Source organism: Loxodonta africana, chromosome 3 (assembly GCF_030014295.1).
Source record: "Loxodonta africana isolate mLoxAfr1 chromosome 3, mLoxAfr1.hap2, whole genome shotgun sequence".
In the NCBI taxonomy this organism is placed as follows: Eukaryota; Metazoa; Chordata; class Mammalia; order Proboscidea; family Elephantidae; genus Loxodonta; species Loxodonta africana.
In genome coordinates, this window is record NC_087344.1 from 194,253,077 (window position 1) to 194,269,879 (window position 16,803).

The following is a 16,803-nucleotide window of genomic DNA, read 5'->3' on the forward strand; positions in this document are numbered from 1 at the left end:
TGTAACATGATGTTTCTAAATCCTTAAGGCTTGCTAGCTTCTTTTTTGCTTCTGGTGGCAAGAACTTTGAAGTTCTAGATTAGAAATATCCTCCTTTGACCATCGTAAGGATGACTTTCTAAGGAATTTTCTAGGTTATTAGTTATCAGTGTTCACTTCCACCTGCCCTTCTATCCTCACTCTAAGTTTGAAAGGGCTACTAAAGGACTCAATTCCTATATGGTTATCTAGACACAAGAGCTCAGAATGCATTCCCTAAGAAGCTCCCGTGTGAATTTTTTCTTCATGTTACCAGACATTGATCTCTCCCTTCATTTTTCTCTTCCATGTGTCTGAATTCCAGGTTTGTCTCAGACCTGCAACTACAATTTCTACCTATTTTCTTCTTTATATCCATTCATTCTACTGTCCCAGAAGTAACACAGAACACAGAGTTAGGTCTGTGGGCACCCAAAATACGGCATTTATAAGTATGTATTTTTATTTTAAGATACATGAGTACCTTCTATCTATGCCACAAAGTGAATACGTATGTTATACAGATGATTGAAATCTAGATATTTCACCCCAGCCTCACCCTTGGGGCCTTCTTTTTAGCTCCTATCTCTTGCCAAATTGCCCCTAGAGAAAAATTGTTTATCCATAATTGCTGCTCCAGAACCCACCATAAATTGTCATGAACTCTTAATAGATACGGGTTGGTTTTTTGAAAATCAAGTCAGTAGCTTCCTACTGGTGGCCAAAATAAAATTTAAAAATATTTGGCCAATGAAAGATAAATTCCCTTGGTTACCTCTGGAGTGGAGATTCAGACAAAAGATCCACCGTGTCAGCATGTTGGGTCCATGGCTATTTGCTTGTTCCCTTCTTCTTATTAAATGGGAAATGGTGATAACATGAGCATCTCCTTGAACTCAGAGATGGAAGAGTTACATTGAGGTTGTCAAAGGCACATGGATAACCTCACAGAGTGGTACTGTTTCTCTGCCTGAAATTGTCTGTCCGCCTCTGGGCAGTTACTTACCAAGTCCAAGTTCCCATCTGGTATGTCCTCAAATTCCACAACATCCTCATCATAAACCATTCACTCTACAAATATGCCAGGATCACTATCAAGTTCACTTCTATATATTTCTTATAGAACCCATACTTTTTCCTTTCTTGTAAATTGGGATTACACATGCTCACTTTCAGTCTTTCCTGTTTTCAAATGTCACTGAGAGTGGTTAGTCATTTCACTATGAACTAGTGGTGCCAACAGCAATGAAACTGAAATTTCTCACGGAGAATTTTTTTTTTTTTAAATAAAGAAGTGACTTCATGCTAATTCTGAGAAAATTTCAAATTTTTATTTATTTTTTAACTAAGGTTCGAGAAGATAACACTGCACTTCTTCCATCTAAATATAGTTCAATCAATAGGATGAAACAATTTTTTTAAGTTAGAATATATGTAAAGAGTTTGCAGATCAATAACTTCTCTTAGATCCATCAAGGAACTGAGGTCACAGCTCAAATTGCCACCCTAGAAACTGAGGAGACAGGCAAACACAGAGAATCACAGCTGAATGGAGGTAAAAACCACCGCTGGTAGAAATGCAAAATGGGACAACCACTTGGAAAGATGGTTTGACAGTTTCTTACAAAGGTAACCATAGCTTACCATACAATCATGTTCCTAGACATTTACCCAAATGAGTTTAAAACTTATATCCCCACAAAAACATTCACATGAATGTTTGTAACAACTTTATTCGTAATTGTCAAAACTTAGAAGCAGCCAAGATGTTCATCAGTAATTGAATGGGTAAATAAATTGTGGTACATTCATACAATGGAATATTATTCATTGATAAGAAGAAATGAGCTATCAAGCCATAAAGAGACGGGGAGAAACTTTAAATACATACTACTAAGTGAGAGTAGCCAGTTTAAAAGGCTGCATACTGTATGATTCCAACTATGTGATGTTCTGGAAAGGGTAAAACTATAGAGATAGTAAAAAGATCAGTGACTGTCAAGGGTTTAAAGGGAAAGGGGCAGAAGTGCATTGGTGGCACACAGAATATTTTTAGGGCAGTGACACTATTCTGTATAATAGTGTAATGGTGGATGCATGACTTTATGCCTTCATCGAAACCCAGTTGAACTGTACAGCATAGAGTGAAACCTAATGTAAACATGGCCTTTAGTGAATAATAGTGTATCAATATTGGTTCATCAATTGTCATAAAAATCTACCACACTAATGAGAAGTGTTAATAATAGGGGAAACTGTGAAAGGAGGGTCACTATGAGTCGGAATCGACTCGATGGCAACATGTTTGATTTTTTTTTTTTTGGTGTGCAAGAAGAGGGGTTATAAGAGACTTCCGTACATTCTGGGTAATTTTTTTTTTGTAAACCTAAAAGAGCTTTAAAAATAAAGTTTATTAAAATTTTTAAAAAACATATATGTATACATATGTATGTGTATCATTGGCCTTCTCCTTTCACTTGAATGTATCAAGACTGAGAAATGCTGCCAATCACTGTCACGGCTATATTAAAGCATGTGAGGGCCCTAAACACTAATAATCTGTGGTACCCCCTCCTCTGCTTACTCATATGGAGTGAGAGAGAAGGACTTTAGTCTAGCGTTCTAGAATTTGTAATAAGCCTTTGATTACTCTAGCTTTGATTTTATAAAATATTATCATTTTTCTCTACCACTTAACTGTCAAAGTGTGTTATACTGTGGTGACTTACACGTTGCTGTGATGCTAGGAGATATGCCACCACTGTATCAATTTTTACCAACTTCTGTAGTCTGAAATTGATCAAACATACAATCAAGATTCATTGATAATTACTGGCAACTGGAACGCAAGTTAGAAAAAAAGAAGGATCAGTAGTTGGGAAACATAGCCTTGGTGATAAAAACAACTCCAGAGATTGCATGATAGAATTTTGCAGAACAAACAACTTACTCATTGCAAACACCTTTTTTTCTATAACATAAATGGCAACTCGGACTTCAACAGGTGGAATACAAGGAAATCAAATCGACCTCATGTGTGGAAAGAGATGATGGAGAAGCTCATTATCATCAGTCAGAACAAGGTCAGAGGCTGACTGCTGAACAGATCATGAATCACACATAGGCAAGTTCAAGTTGAAGCTGAAGAAAATTAAAACAAGTCCAAAGTACGACCTTGAGTATATCCCACCTGAATTTATAGACTATCTCAAAAATAGATATGATGCATTGCACACTAATACTTGAAGACCAGATGAGTTGTGAAATGACATCAAGTACATCAGACGTGAAGAAAGCAAAGGGTCATTAAAAAGACGGGAAAGAAAGAAAAGATCAAAATGGATGTCAGAAGAGACTCTGAAACTTGCTTTTGAATGTAGAGTAGCTTAAGCAAATCGAAGAAATGATGAAGTAAAAGCTGAAAAGAAGATTTCAAAGGGTGGCTCAAGGAAACAAAGTACTATAATAAATTGTGCAGACACCTGAAGTTAGAAAATCAAAAGGCAAGAACGCACCCAGCATTTCTCAAGCTGAAAGAACTGAAGAAGAAATTCAAGTCTTGAGTTGCAATATTGAAGGATTCTATGGGCAAAATGTTGAATGATGCAGGAAGCACCAAAAGAAGATGGAAGGCATCCACAGAGTAACTGTACCAAAAAGGATTGGTGTTCAACCATTTCAGGAGGGAGTGTATAATCAAGAACCAATGGCACTGAAGGAAGAAGTCCACTCTTCACAAGGCTCCAGGAATTGACTGAATATGAATGGAGATGTTGTTCAACAAACAGTTGCAATGCTGGATGTCCTCACTTGTCTATGCCAAGAAATTTGGAAGACAGCTTCCTGGCCTACTGGCTTTCAGAGATTCATATTTGTGCCCATTCTAAAGAAAGGTGATCCAACAGAATGTGGAAATTATTGAACAATATATATATTGAACAATATTATTAATTTCACATGCAAGTAAAATGTTGTTGAAAGTAATTCAGAAGTGATTGCAGCAGTACATTAACAGGGAACTGCCAGAGATTCAGGCTGGATTCCGAAGAGGGCATGGAACAAGTAATGTCATGGTTGATGTCAGATGGATCTTGACTGAAAACAGAGAATACCAGAAAGATGTTTACCTGTGTTTTATTGACTATGCAAAGGCATTCAACTGTGTGGATCATAAAAAATTATGTATAACATTGCAAAGAATGGTAACTCTAGAACAATTAATTGTGCTCATGAGGAACCTATACATAGATCAAGAGGCGGTCATTCAAACAGAGCAAGGGGATACTGAGTGGGTTAAAATCTGAAAAGGTGTATGTCAGGGTTGTATCCTTTCACCATACTTATTCAGTCTGCATGCTGGGCCAATAATCTGAGAAACTGGATTATATGAATAAGAATGTGTCATCAGAATTGGAGGAAGACTCATTAACAACCTGCGATACGCAGGTGACACAACCTTGGTTGCTGAAATTGAAGAGAACTTGAAGCACTTACTGATGAAGATCAAAGACTACAGGTTTTAGTATGGATTACACCTCTGTCTTAGGTTCTATAGAGAAGCAAAATTGGTAATGCGTATAAAGGTATATACTGAGATTTATATTAAAGAAACAGCTCACTCGATTGTAGGGGTTGGAAAGTCCCAAGTCTTTGGATCAGGATAGAGTCCTTTCCCAATTCACGGAGCCGCAGAAGCTGGTGAACCCAAGATGAGCAGATTGGAGAGCAGGGATCCCGCTGACAAGTTGTGATGGTTGAGGAATCCCCAAGGTCAGCAGGCAAGACCGCAGGTTTCTCCTGAGTGAGTTAGCTGCAGGGGCTGGTTAACCCAAAATAGGCAGGTTGGGGAGAAGGACTTTTACTCGCAGGCCTTGAAGATCAGAGAATCCCAAGATGGACAGGTAAGCTGCTAGCTCAAGTCTCGAGAACCAGAGGTCAGAAAAGAGACAGCTGCTGGATCCAGAATAAACCAACAGCTTTTGTAAGGCGAGCAGGAAGGAAGTAGGTGGCGGAAGGCAGAGAGAGGAAGGCTGAGGAGGTGGTGAGCTACCACAGGCCCCACCCCTGCCGGTACCACTCAGCAGATTCCATCTCGAGGGTGATCACATATCAAGTTTCAACAAGGAAGTGGTCACAACGTTATAAAACTGCCAAAACACTGAGAATCATGGCCCAGCCAAGTTGACACACAATCTTAACTATCACAACCTCATCATTAATAAAACAAAAATCCTCACAACTGGACCAATAAGCAACGTTGAGATAAACAGAGAAAAGACAGATGTTGTCAAGGATTTCATTTTACTTGGATTCATAAACAATACTTATGGAAGCAGCAGTCAAGAAATCAAAGGGTATATTGCATTGGTCAAATCTGCTTCAAAAGACCTTTTTTTGAAAAGTGTTAAAAAGCAACAATTTCACTTTAAGGCCTAACGTGAGCCTGACCCAAGCCATGGTATTTTCAGTTGCCTCATCTGCACAGGGAACATAGACAACGATAAGGAAAACCCAGAACCCAGTGCCATCGAGTCGATTCATAAGGAAGACCGAAGAATTGATGACTTTGAATTATGGTATTAGTGAAGAATATTGATTATACCATGGACTGCCAGAAGAATGAACAAATCTGTTTTAAAGAAGTACAGCCAGAATATTCCTCAGAAGTGAGGATGGCAAGACGTCGTGTCATATACTTTGGAGTGTCACCAACAGGGACCATTCTCTGGAGAAGGACATCATGCTTGGTAAAGTAGAGGGTCATTGAAAAAGAGGAAAATGCTTGACGAGATGGATTGACACAGTGACTGCAACAATGGGCTCAAACATAGAAAAGATTGTGAGAATGGTACAAGATCGGACAGTGTTTCGTTCTATTGTATACAGGGTTGATATGAGTTGGAAATGACTCAAGGACTCCTAACAACAACAACAACTAATTCTCTGTAACTGCTCATATGACATTTTCCTAGCTCTTTTAAAATTTTTCTTGAAATGCATTGACTAAAACCGTGCACTGCTGCATGTACGGTCTCAACACAGGTGTGGATCAAGTACGATAAGGTTTTCAGTTTTGCGTCTAAGCCCTTTCTTGAAGATGTCCAACATTTTACTTCTCTCTTCGTTCATAGTAGTTTATCTGGCTAATATATCTAGGAATTGACTTCACAAACATTTAGTTCTCCTTCCTGTGTTATAACTGATAGTTTGGAGCTTATCACTGCAAAATTAAAATTTTCTTTACACTTGCAAGCATTGAAGCTCATCTAGTTTACTTCAACAATTTAATTTCATTTTACTCACCAGTGGGTCTTACTCATGCCTGTGGGCTAGGGTGATTTTCTGTTTCTTTTTGCCTCCATAAACCAACACACTAGGAAATATATTCCTTCAATGCCTGTGGAACACTCTTTCCAGTGGATAGAATAGTTTGTGAAGAGGTGCAGAGAATGGAATAAGGAAATTAAAAACATTTCCAAGAGGAGTGTTTCTCATCCAGGGTATAGGAAATGGGGGTGAGGAGGGAAAGATGAGAGAAAAAAATGTACACAGGGTAAAATTAGACAAAAACTTTGAAATCCAGATAAAGTCTTTGACTTTGGAGTTTTTTTTTTTTACTACCCTTTCTTTCTTTTAAACAAATGACAAAAAAAAAAACAGAGAGATGGAACAAGTCTTGTCCCTGAACCAATCTGTGGATGTGTGTATGATTTACACTTTTCCCTAGAAAAATGTGTTTATTAACCTGGATAATCTGATTTTTTTCTGAACTTTTTCTTAGCTCCATGTGCATAACAATAAAATTTCACTTCAAATCTAAGCAAAACCAATTTCTTTAGTAGTTCAAGTTTGCAAACATGTGCTGAGTAGTTACAAGGTATAAGAACTGTGCTAGCTAGTGCTAGGAAAGCAAAGAAGAGGAAGACATGGTCCTTGACCTCATAAGCTTAGATTCTTGGGCAGCCTTTGGTATAGGACCCAATCAAAGGCCTTCAAAGTCTTACGTTCCTCTTCTCCACATTAGTCTACACATCTACATTCCCAGAATCTTTGAAGCGATAAAATGGGCAGAGGTGAATAGGTGTAGCACAGGGTATTTTTAGAGCAGTGAAACTATTCTCTGTGATACTGTAATGGTGGATGCACGACTTTATGCATTTGTCCAAACCCAGTTGAACTGTACATCATAAAGAGTTAGCCTAATATAAATTATGGTCTTTAGTAGTGAAAATAATGTATCAATATTAGTTCTTCGATTATCATAAAAGTACCACACTAATGAAAGATGTTAAAAATCTCGAAAACTGTGTGCAAGGAGAGGGGCTATAAGAGACCTCTATACTTTCTGGGTAATTTTTTTGTAAACCTAAAATGGCTTTAAAAATAAAGTTTATTTAAAAATATATATGTATATATTTCATATATATGTATATGTGTTATAGAATGTATCAAGACTGAAAAATGGTGCCAATTTCTATCAGTGCTGGATTAAGGCATGTGAGGGCCCTAAACACTAATAATCTGTGATACCCCCTTCTCTGCTTACTCGGACATTCAAATGGGATATGTGAGTTATATATACACATGTATATATATGTGTGTGTGTGTGTCTTAGCTATCCATGATTAACTTCTTTTTAAATGCAACTATAATATTAGTGATTGAAAGCAAGACTAGCATATGTCATTTTAGTGGAATGAGATGAACTGGAGTGTAAAATTTTTAGTGAATGTAGAGTAATGAGATTCTTACTATAGAACACATTTTCTACAGGAAATAATATTCCACATATTGTACAACAAGCAAAATAAGTCAGTGAACTTAGTTGTTTCAACAATCAATGTAAAATTCTGAACTCCCACAACAAAAAATTGACCACAAATTTTCGTTTAAATGGCTCACATTTCAATTTTGATATCATAATAAATTCTATAACTATAAATGAACTGATGAAAATAGGTCATAAAAGATTTAATGATCAGAAAACAAATATTGAATTTATTGCAATGATCTGCTTATCCAAGTTCCCTAGCTTTTGCACGTCATCTTGAACTGAAGGTCCCATTGGTTGTTTATCAGGACATGCGCAAGAGCATACTCTTGTGTTTGTATCATGCCAAAGGGCATTGTTGGCCCTCCTGGTTGGAGTTGCTGGATCAGCAGACGTGGATGTATGAGACAGTTCTCTTAAACTGGATCTATTAGATCTATATCTATATATCTATTATATCATCCATCCTTGCCCAGTCACTGCTTATGTTGGATCCAGTTGCATATTGAAAGAATGTAGCAGAGTTAGACTTGACAGCCCACCCCAACCTTTTGTTCATTAGAAAGAAATAGTGTACTCCTAAGAGACCGGCCCAGATAAGACGTTTCATTTACATGGGAGGAGACTGTAGGAGACAGATGTTAATGAAAGTGTTCAAGTGGTAGGGGCCTCATAGCTTAAACAACCTTGCGTGTGGGCACCTTCATGATCCTGCATGAACTTAATTTCAGGCTGGCACATTCTAATGCACCGGAGCTGGTATCAATTGCATTTAGTATCCTGCAGTTCCCTTCCACTGTGGCTCTCACTTTTTCTTGTGTCCTGTCTGCTTGGAACTATGGGTCTTTGCTTTGGACAGTTGGTGTCCCTGTTTTGATGATCCCCTAAGTGTGCTTACCATGCTTAAAGGGTAATCAATTCCTGATTGCTGTCATGAAAACAGACTCCTAAAATATTGCAGGTTGCAGGTTGGGATTTGACTCTGAGACAGAAATTGGAGGAGTGCTCTCAGCATCAGCACCTAAGAGAGAATGAAGAAAGCAGGATCCGGCAGAGGGTGAAGTTGAACTGTGATGTAGTCATGACAAAAACCTTCAACCATATTCCAGATAAGAGTTCTGGAGCTGGGAAACCCCTTTAGAATTATTATGAATTGAGGCAAGGGGGCCAGTCTTTCTGCCCTGAATTAGAAACATCATTGGAGGCAGTCTACCCCTGGGTTATGACTTTGGAAGAGGTGTCTTTTTGGTGGAGGACAATTATCAACTGAGACTGCCATATCAAGACCCTGCCAACATCTGGGGGAATGAGTGCCTTGGTCCCAAAGGGGTGCAATCTGGGTGGTGTACCACAGAGTCCAGTAAATATAACTTCAGATAGAAGACAATGTAACACTGGTCATCAGACCTTGACTTAACAGCTTTTATCTAGTGTAAGAAGAACTAAAAAGCAACATTAAAAAAAATGGCTCTATCATTTCTAGAAATCTGGACCCAAAGCCAAAGATAGCTTTACTCTTTCATCAGACTTCACATGCCAGTGTTTTTTGCAAAATAGGACATGTTAACTTGACATAGAGGATTTAATTTTAACAGACTTGTCCAACCCTCATCACTTAGCTGACTTCATGACACTCTTACAAGTGATATCTCGCCTCTGCAGGGTCACCCTGTGGGATTGTATGGATTCTGGCTACCACAGGAGCTGTGTTTGAAACTTGGGATACATTTGTTGCCCAGTGAGGAAAAGGAATGGAAAGATAAGAATGAGAGGAGTCTTCCTTGCACCAGAGCATACACTTTCACCTTCTGTGATGTGCCTGCTCTTTGGGGTTGAGAATGGAGAGCTCAGACATAAAATGCTGTTTTTCACCTAGGTTTGATGTTGGCAGTACCCAAGAAGAAACTTCTGAAGATTAACTCCTGCAGGCCTAGGAAACTTATTAGGAAATTCTTAAGCCAAGCTGCATACTTCTGTTCATTAATAAATATCTTCAGAAATTGTGATTAAGTCACTTATGCTTATAATCCTATTTCAAGTATATTCAGTGTACTCTGTAAAAAAAACTATATGTTTGTTTAAAACCAAACCAAACCCATTGCCCTCGAGTCAATTCTGGCTCATAGCGACCCTGTAGGACAGAGTAGAACTGCCCCATAGGGTTTCCAAAGGGCTGCTGGTAGATTCAAACTGCTGACCTTGGGTCCTTCCAATCTCCATCCTCACTTTCACTACTGATTGAAAAGTGCTGAACTTTTTTCTGCATGCTCTCCTTTACAATCAGAGTATTTTTGGAGCTGGTGCACTATTGCTTTCCCACACTGGCACTACTTATCCCCCGGAACTCATAGTCGCTATGAGTCGGAATCGACCCAACAGCAATGGGTTTGGCTTGGTATCCCCAGGAAGGATTAGTTAGGGCAGTTATGACCTCTTGCAAGGTATGTACACCAGCAACTCAAAGATTCCCCAGGTTGTAATGGGATGCTAGCAAGTAGCAACATCAGATTGGAAGAAAGGCTTAAATGTCCACAGAAAAGGATACCCTAGTGTATCTCCTTACTCACTTCTCAAAAGACAGCACGAATTACTCCTATCCCCTTAAAACAAGAAAAATATCTCTCTGAAGTGATTTCCAAAACCTTTTTCGTTAGTTATTTAGAAACATTTTAGAATTTGTGTCTTAATGTATAACTCAGAATATTCTGAGTGTGTGTAGCTGTGTGCACACATGTGTGAGTGCGTGTAGGTAGAGATACCCAGGCATGTAAAACTTTCCCCTACATTCTTACATATATGTCAAGGCATTTTCTAAACTGTCTGGAGCAGAACACAGAAAATCATGACTAACCCAAATGGAAGCCTCCTGTTTTAGCACCAGGTTCAATTTAGTCTATCCTTCTTCTTCTCACAGTTTAAAGACATTTTAAAGCACCATTAAAATTAACACATCTTTATATACTCATAGAAAAGATCTTTGCAACATGTCCTCACTAAGTGGGGAGGGGCTTTCCCCCCACAGCTCTGCACAAAGCATCTTTAACCTCCTTGTTCCTCAGGCTGTACACAACAGGGTTCAGTAGGGGAGTGATGACAGTGTACATCACTGAAATGAGCCTGTCTTGCCCCAGGGAACTCTGGGACTTGGGCTTAAGGTAGATGATGGAGGCACACCCATAATGGATGATGACCACTGTGAGGTGGGAGGCACAGGTGGCAAAAGCCTTCTTTCTACCCTCAGCTGAGGCAATTTTAAGGATAGTAGAGATGATGAGGACATAGGAGATAAAGACCAGGCCCATGGGTAGAACAAGAACACAGACTCTGACCACAAAGTTAATGATCTCATTGACAGTGGTGTCTGCACAGGCCAGCTTCAGCAGGGGTCGCACATCACAGAAAAAGTGAGAGACAACAAAGTCATCACAGAAGGGCCGGCCAAACACAGATGTTACCTGAATGATGGCCATACTCAGCCCGATTCCCAGTGACCCAGATGCCAGATGGACACAGGACCTCTTACCCATGATGATGGAATACCGTAGGGGATTGCAGATGGCCACATAGCGATCATACCCCATGGCAGTGAGCAGGAAACAGTTGTTGATGCCAAAGGTGAGGTAGAAGAAGTGCTGTGTGGCACACTCTTGGATGGCAATGCATTGGTGAGGACTCAGGAGGTCAGACAGCATTCGAGGGATGATGGCCACAGTGTAACAGGTCTCAGAAATGGACAGCATGCTCAGGAAGAAGTACATGGGAGTGTGAAGATGACGATCCAGGTGAATGATGGTCACAATGATGACATTTCCAGAGACAGTCAGCAGATACAAAGTTAGAAAGACAACAAAGAATACAATCCTGTGCTGCCACCCAAAGCTGGAAAAACCTTCAAAGAGGAATTCAATCACAAGAGTGGAGTTTGCCTTTGGTACTGAGGGAGGTCTAGGTCTGAAAAGGCTGGACGAAGGAAAGGGAGAAGCATTGAGACAACAGTGAAACAGGGTAGCTTGGACCAAGAGCTAAGGGAACATCCATCCTCTGAGCAATGCCCCAGATCCCACAAGCCACCATTATCCAGCCTTTGGCCAATTGCTCAGAGATCACCTGCACTCACCCCCTTATTTGGTATTATAGAAGTGTTACCCCAGGACCCTAGAGTGAGGGCAGAAACAGAGACAAGAGGCAAGTAAGGACAAACTGAAAGACAATTTTATGGAAATAAGTACCTGGCCATTGAAAAGGTGAGGCCAGATCAAGGAAGAGGCAGGTGATACATCAAATGTGCCCAGCTCTATTGTTTCTTTCCAATATACTCTTGAAGTAGGCTCCCAGGACCCTATGAGGAACAGTGACCTAGTAAAAGGTAAAATATACCTGAGACTAACGTCCTTTCAACACTGTCAATATGCATAGTCAACACCAAATGCTTTGTAAGAGACCTAGAATACCTTCTTCTCCCCAGAACCCTAAGACCTGGGCCTTACTTCCCTGAGCCCCTGTACCCAAACACTACGAAATCATGAAAGATTAGAAAAGGGAGCACTTCTACTTGCTTTTTTTCCTGGAGTCCCTGCCCTCAATACCCTCTAAGATCAAAATACTTTGATAAGGCACTGCAGGTAACCATTTAGTTTATCTCCTTCTTGAGTTCTAGCCAAAAGCAGGAAAGAGAATGAGTGAATATGAAGATGTCCCTTCAAGTAGTAAATGTGTTTTCCTAGAATGAGAGAAAACATAAAATTTATTTAATCAAACAAGGACCAGATGTTCCATTTTTTAAGTTCATTTGTGTATACCCCAAGCATTACTGAGGGTAGAAATAAGCTGGTTCACCTTCTCTTTGTCTTACCTCATGTGAATGCAGCATGGCAGAATGTACTGAGGCAGATTTAACCATGTCCCTTAAACCCATGTCTATGCATGATAAAATCCACCGTGTTTAACCATTTGCCTCCATTCAGAAAGCTACGCTTCATCCTTGTTACATTTCTTCTATTTTCTGTCATGAAGACAGTACCTCCTGAACTTTTCACCCCTTATTCTCACTTCTGCATGCCTCCTGCAGACAGCCAGCTTCTGGTCACCATTGGCATTCTTAGTTATCACTAATCTCCCTCATTTCATTAGAATCTAGTCCAAGTTTACTTCCTGAAAGTTTTCGTGACCTTCTTTGGAAAATCTCCTTCTGGAGCTCTCTTATATAAGCTTCTTCAACTGTCCTTCAAAAAATTTATAATATTCAAATATTCGTAATATTCAAACTCATAGGTAAATTAACTATAGTAATACTCCATAGTGTTCCTGTGAGGATTAAATGAGTTAACATATTTGAAGAAATTGACAGAATACTTGACACATAAAAAAGGAAGCTCTTAATAAATGGTAGGGATTATCAGTAGTTATCTCTTTCTATTTTTCACAACTGAAAGAGTTTAAATTTTTAAGAAGAGCAGAGTGAGGAAGGGGGGCTTCAGCATTCCAAGATTTGTAATAAGGCTGTGATTAATTACGCCAGCTTTGATTTCATAAAATATTATCGCTTCTCTCCACCACTCACTTGTCAATTTGTCCTACTGTGATGGCTTGCATGTTGCTGTGATGCTAGAAGTTACGCCACAGCTATAAGAATTTTTTTCAACTTCTGCAGTCTGAAATTGATCAAACATGCAATCAAGATGCCTTGTTAATTGTGGGTGATTGAAATGTGAAAGTTAGAAACAGAGAAGAAGGATCAGTAGTGGGAAAATATGGCCTTGGTGATAAAAATGATGCCAGAGATTGCATGATAGAATTTTGCAGAACAAACGACTTCTTCATTGCAAATAACTTTTTCAACAACATAAACAGCAACTATGCATGTGGACTTCACCAGATGAAATATGCAGGAATCAAACTGACTACCTCTGTGGAAAGAGACAATGGAGAAGCTTAATATCATCAGTCAGAACAAAGCCAGGGGCTGACTGTGGAACAGACCATCAATTGCACATAAGCAAGTTTAAGTTGAAGCTGAAGAAAATTAAAACTAGTCCAGAAGAGCCAAGGTACAACCTAGAATATATCCCAACTGAATTTAGAGACCATCTCAAGAGTAGATATGATGCATTGAGCACTAATAACCCAAGGCCAGACTAGTAGTGGAATGACATCAAAGACATCATATATGAAGAAAGCAAAAGGTCATTAAAAAGACAGGAAACAAAGAAAAGACCAAAATGGATGTCAGAAGAGACTCAAAACTTGCTTTTGAACATAGAGCATCTAAAGAGAATGAAAGAAATGATAAAGTAAAAGATCTGCACAGAAGAGTTCAAAGGGCAGCTTGAAAAGAGAAAGTAAAGTATTTTAATGAAATATGCAAAGACCTGGAGTTAGAAAAACAAAAGTTAAGAACATGCTTGGCATTTCTCAAGCTGAAAGAACTGAAGAAAAAATTCAAGACTTGAGTTGCAATATTGAAGGATTCTATGGGCAAAATACCAAACAGCACATGAAGTAAGAGAAGATGGAAGGAAAACGCAGTCAGTGTACCGAAAAGAATTGGTCAGCCTTCAACCATTCCAGAAGGTAGCATATGACCAAGAATGGATGGCACTGAAGGAAGAAGTCCACACTATACTGAAGGCGTAGATGAAAACCAAGGCTCCAGGAATTGACTGAATACAAACTGAGATCTTTCAACACACGGATGAAACGCTGGATGTCCTCACTTGTCTATGCCAAGAAATATGGAAGACAGCTACCTGCCTACCAACTGAATGAAATCATATTTGTGCCCGTTCCAAAGAAAGGTAATCCAACAGAATGCAGATATTATTGAACAGTATCATTACTATCACATCCAAGTAAAATTTTGTTGAAGGTAATTCAAAAGCAGTTACAGCAAAAGGGAACTGCCAGAGATTCAATTCAGAAGAGGATGTGGAACAAGAGATATCATTGTTAATGTCAGATGGATTTGGGCTGAAAGCACAGAATAACTGAAAGATGTTTACGTGTGTTTTATTGACTATGCAAAGGCATTCAACTGTGTGGATCATAACAAATTATAGATAACATTGTCAAGAATGGGAATTCCAGAACACTTAATTGTGTTCATGAAGAACTTGTACATAGACCAAGAGGCAATTGTACAAACAGAACAAGGGGATGCTGAGTGGTGTAAAATCAGAAAATATGTGTGTCAGTGTTGCATCCTTTCACCATACTTATTCAATTTGTACACTGAGCAAATAATCCTAGAAGCTGGGCTATAGGAAGAACGAGGCATCAGGATTGGTGGAAAACTCATTAACAATCTGTGATATGCAGATAACACAACTTTGCTTGCTGAAAGCAAAGGGGCTTTAAAGCACGTACTGTGAAGATCAAAGACTACCACCTTCAGTATGGATTACACCTTAACATAAAGAAAGCAAAAATCCTCACAACTGGACCAATAAGCAACATCACGATAAATGGAGAAAACATTGAAGTTGCAAGGGATTTCATTTTACTTGGATCCACAATCAACACCCATGGAAGTAGCAGTGAAGAAATCAAAGGACACATTGCATGGGGCAAATCTGCTGCAAAAGACCTTTTTAAAGTGTTAAAAAACAAAGATGTCCTTTTAAGGACTAAGGTGTGCCCGACCCAAACTATGGTATTTTCAATTTCTTCTTAGGCTTGCTAAACCTGGACAATGAATAAAGAAGACCAAGAAGAATTGATGACTTTGAATTATGGTGTTGGCGAAGGATATTGACTATACTATGGGCTACCAGAGGAATAAACAAACCTGTCTTGAAAGAAGTACAGCCAGAATGCTCCTTAGCAGCAAGGATGGTGAAACTTTGTCTCACATAGTTTGGTCATACCATTAGGAGGGACCATTCCCTGGAGAAGGACATCACGCTTGGTTAAGTAGGGAGTCAGCAAAAAAGAGGAAGACCTTCAACAAGATGGATTAACACAGTGTCTGGAACAATGGGCTCAAACACAGCAAGGACTGTGAGAACGGCGCTGGGTAGGGCAGTAGTTTCTGGGTCAGAAATGACTCAACATCACCTAACAACAACAACAAACAATTCTCTTTAACTGCGCAGATGAAATTTTTCTAGCTCTTTTAAAAACCTCTCTTGAAATGTATGGACTAATACCATGCACTGCTGCATATACTGTTCACAGGTATGGATTGAGTACAAGATTTTCAGTTTTGCTTCTTGAAGATGCTCAACATTTTATTTCTTTCTTGAAGATGCTCAACATTTTATTTCTCTCTTGGATCATAGTAGCTCATCTGCCTAACACATCTAGGAATCATTTTCAGGAACATCTAGTTCTCCTTCTCGTGTAATATTTGATAGTTTGGAGTCTATCCCTGTAAAAATTAAAACTTTCATTACACTTAGACACATTGGAATTCATCTAGGTTAATTCTGATAATTTAATTCCATTTTACTCACCAGCGGGTCTAGGATGTTTTCCTGTTTCTTTTCTCCTCCTTACTATTAACCAAAACCCTGGAAAATATATTCCTGCAACACCTATGGGACATTCTTTCCAATAGATAGAATAGAAGTAAAGGGGTGCTGACAGTGGGATGAGGAAATTAAAAATATTTCTAAGAGGACTGTTGCTCATCCAGTGTGTAGGAAATGTGGGTGAGGAGGGAAAGATGAGAGAGAAAAGTGTACACAGGTTACAATTAGACAAAACATTTGAAATCCAGGTAGTGTCTTTAACTTTGGGGTTTTTTCTGTCCTTTCTTTTCTTTTAAATAAATGATCAAAAAAATGTTAAACAAGTCCTGTTCCTGAACAAATTCCTGGATGAGTGTACTACTTACTTTTTTCCCTATGAAAGTATACTTATTCATCTGATTGTTTCCTGGATTTTTTTGTGCCCTGTGCATAACAATAAAATTTTGCTTCCAATCCAAGAAAAACCATTTCTTTAGTAATTCAAGTTTGTAGACATGTCGAGGGCATAAGAACTGTGCTAGTACTAGGAAAGCAAAGAAGAATAAA

General features: G+C 39.0%; 1 protein-coding gene across 1 annotated transcript; it reads right to left on the reverse strand.

Moving 5' to 3' along the window:
• Positions 1-10,782: 10,782 nt before the first annotated feature.
• Positions 10,783-12,704, reverse strand: LOC100663817 (olfactory receptor 10J3-like). The gene is made up of 2 exons (XM_023553948.1): positions 12,642-12,704; positions 10,783-11,811 (listed from the first exon to the last, which is right to left on the reverse strand). The coding sequence occupies exons 1-2, from the start codon at positions 12,702-12,704 to the stop codon at positions 10,783-10,785; spliced, it is 1,092 nt and encodes a 363-aa protein (XP_023409716.1).
• Between the last annotated feature and the right edge of the window lie 4,099 nt (positions 12,705-16,803).

Excerpts from the sequence above, each read along its gene's own strand:
- LOC100663817 (XM_023553948.1), bottom strand. The coding sequence starts at position 12,704 with ATGGGTTTAAGGGACATGGTTAAATCTGCCTCAGTACATTCTGCCATG. Across the intron at positions 11,812-12,641 it reads CCATGCTGCATTCACATGAG|CTCTTGGTCCAAGCTACCCT; the intron begins GTAAGACAAAGA and ends ATGTTCCCTTAG.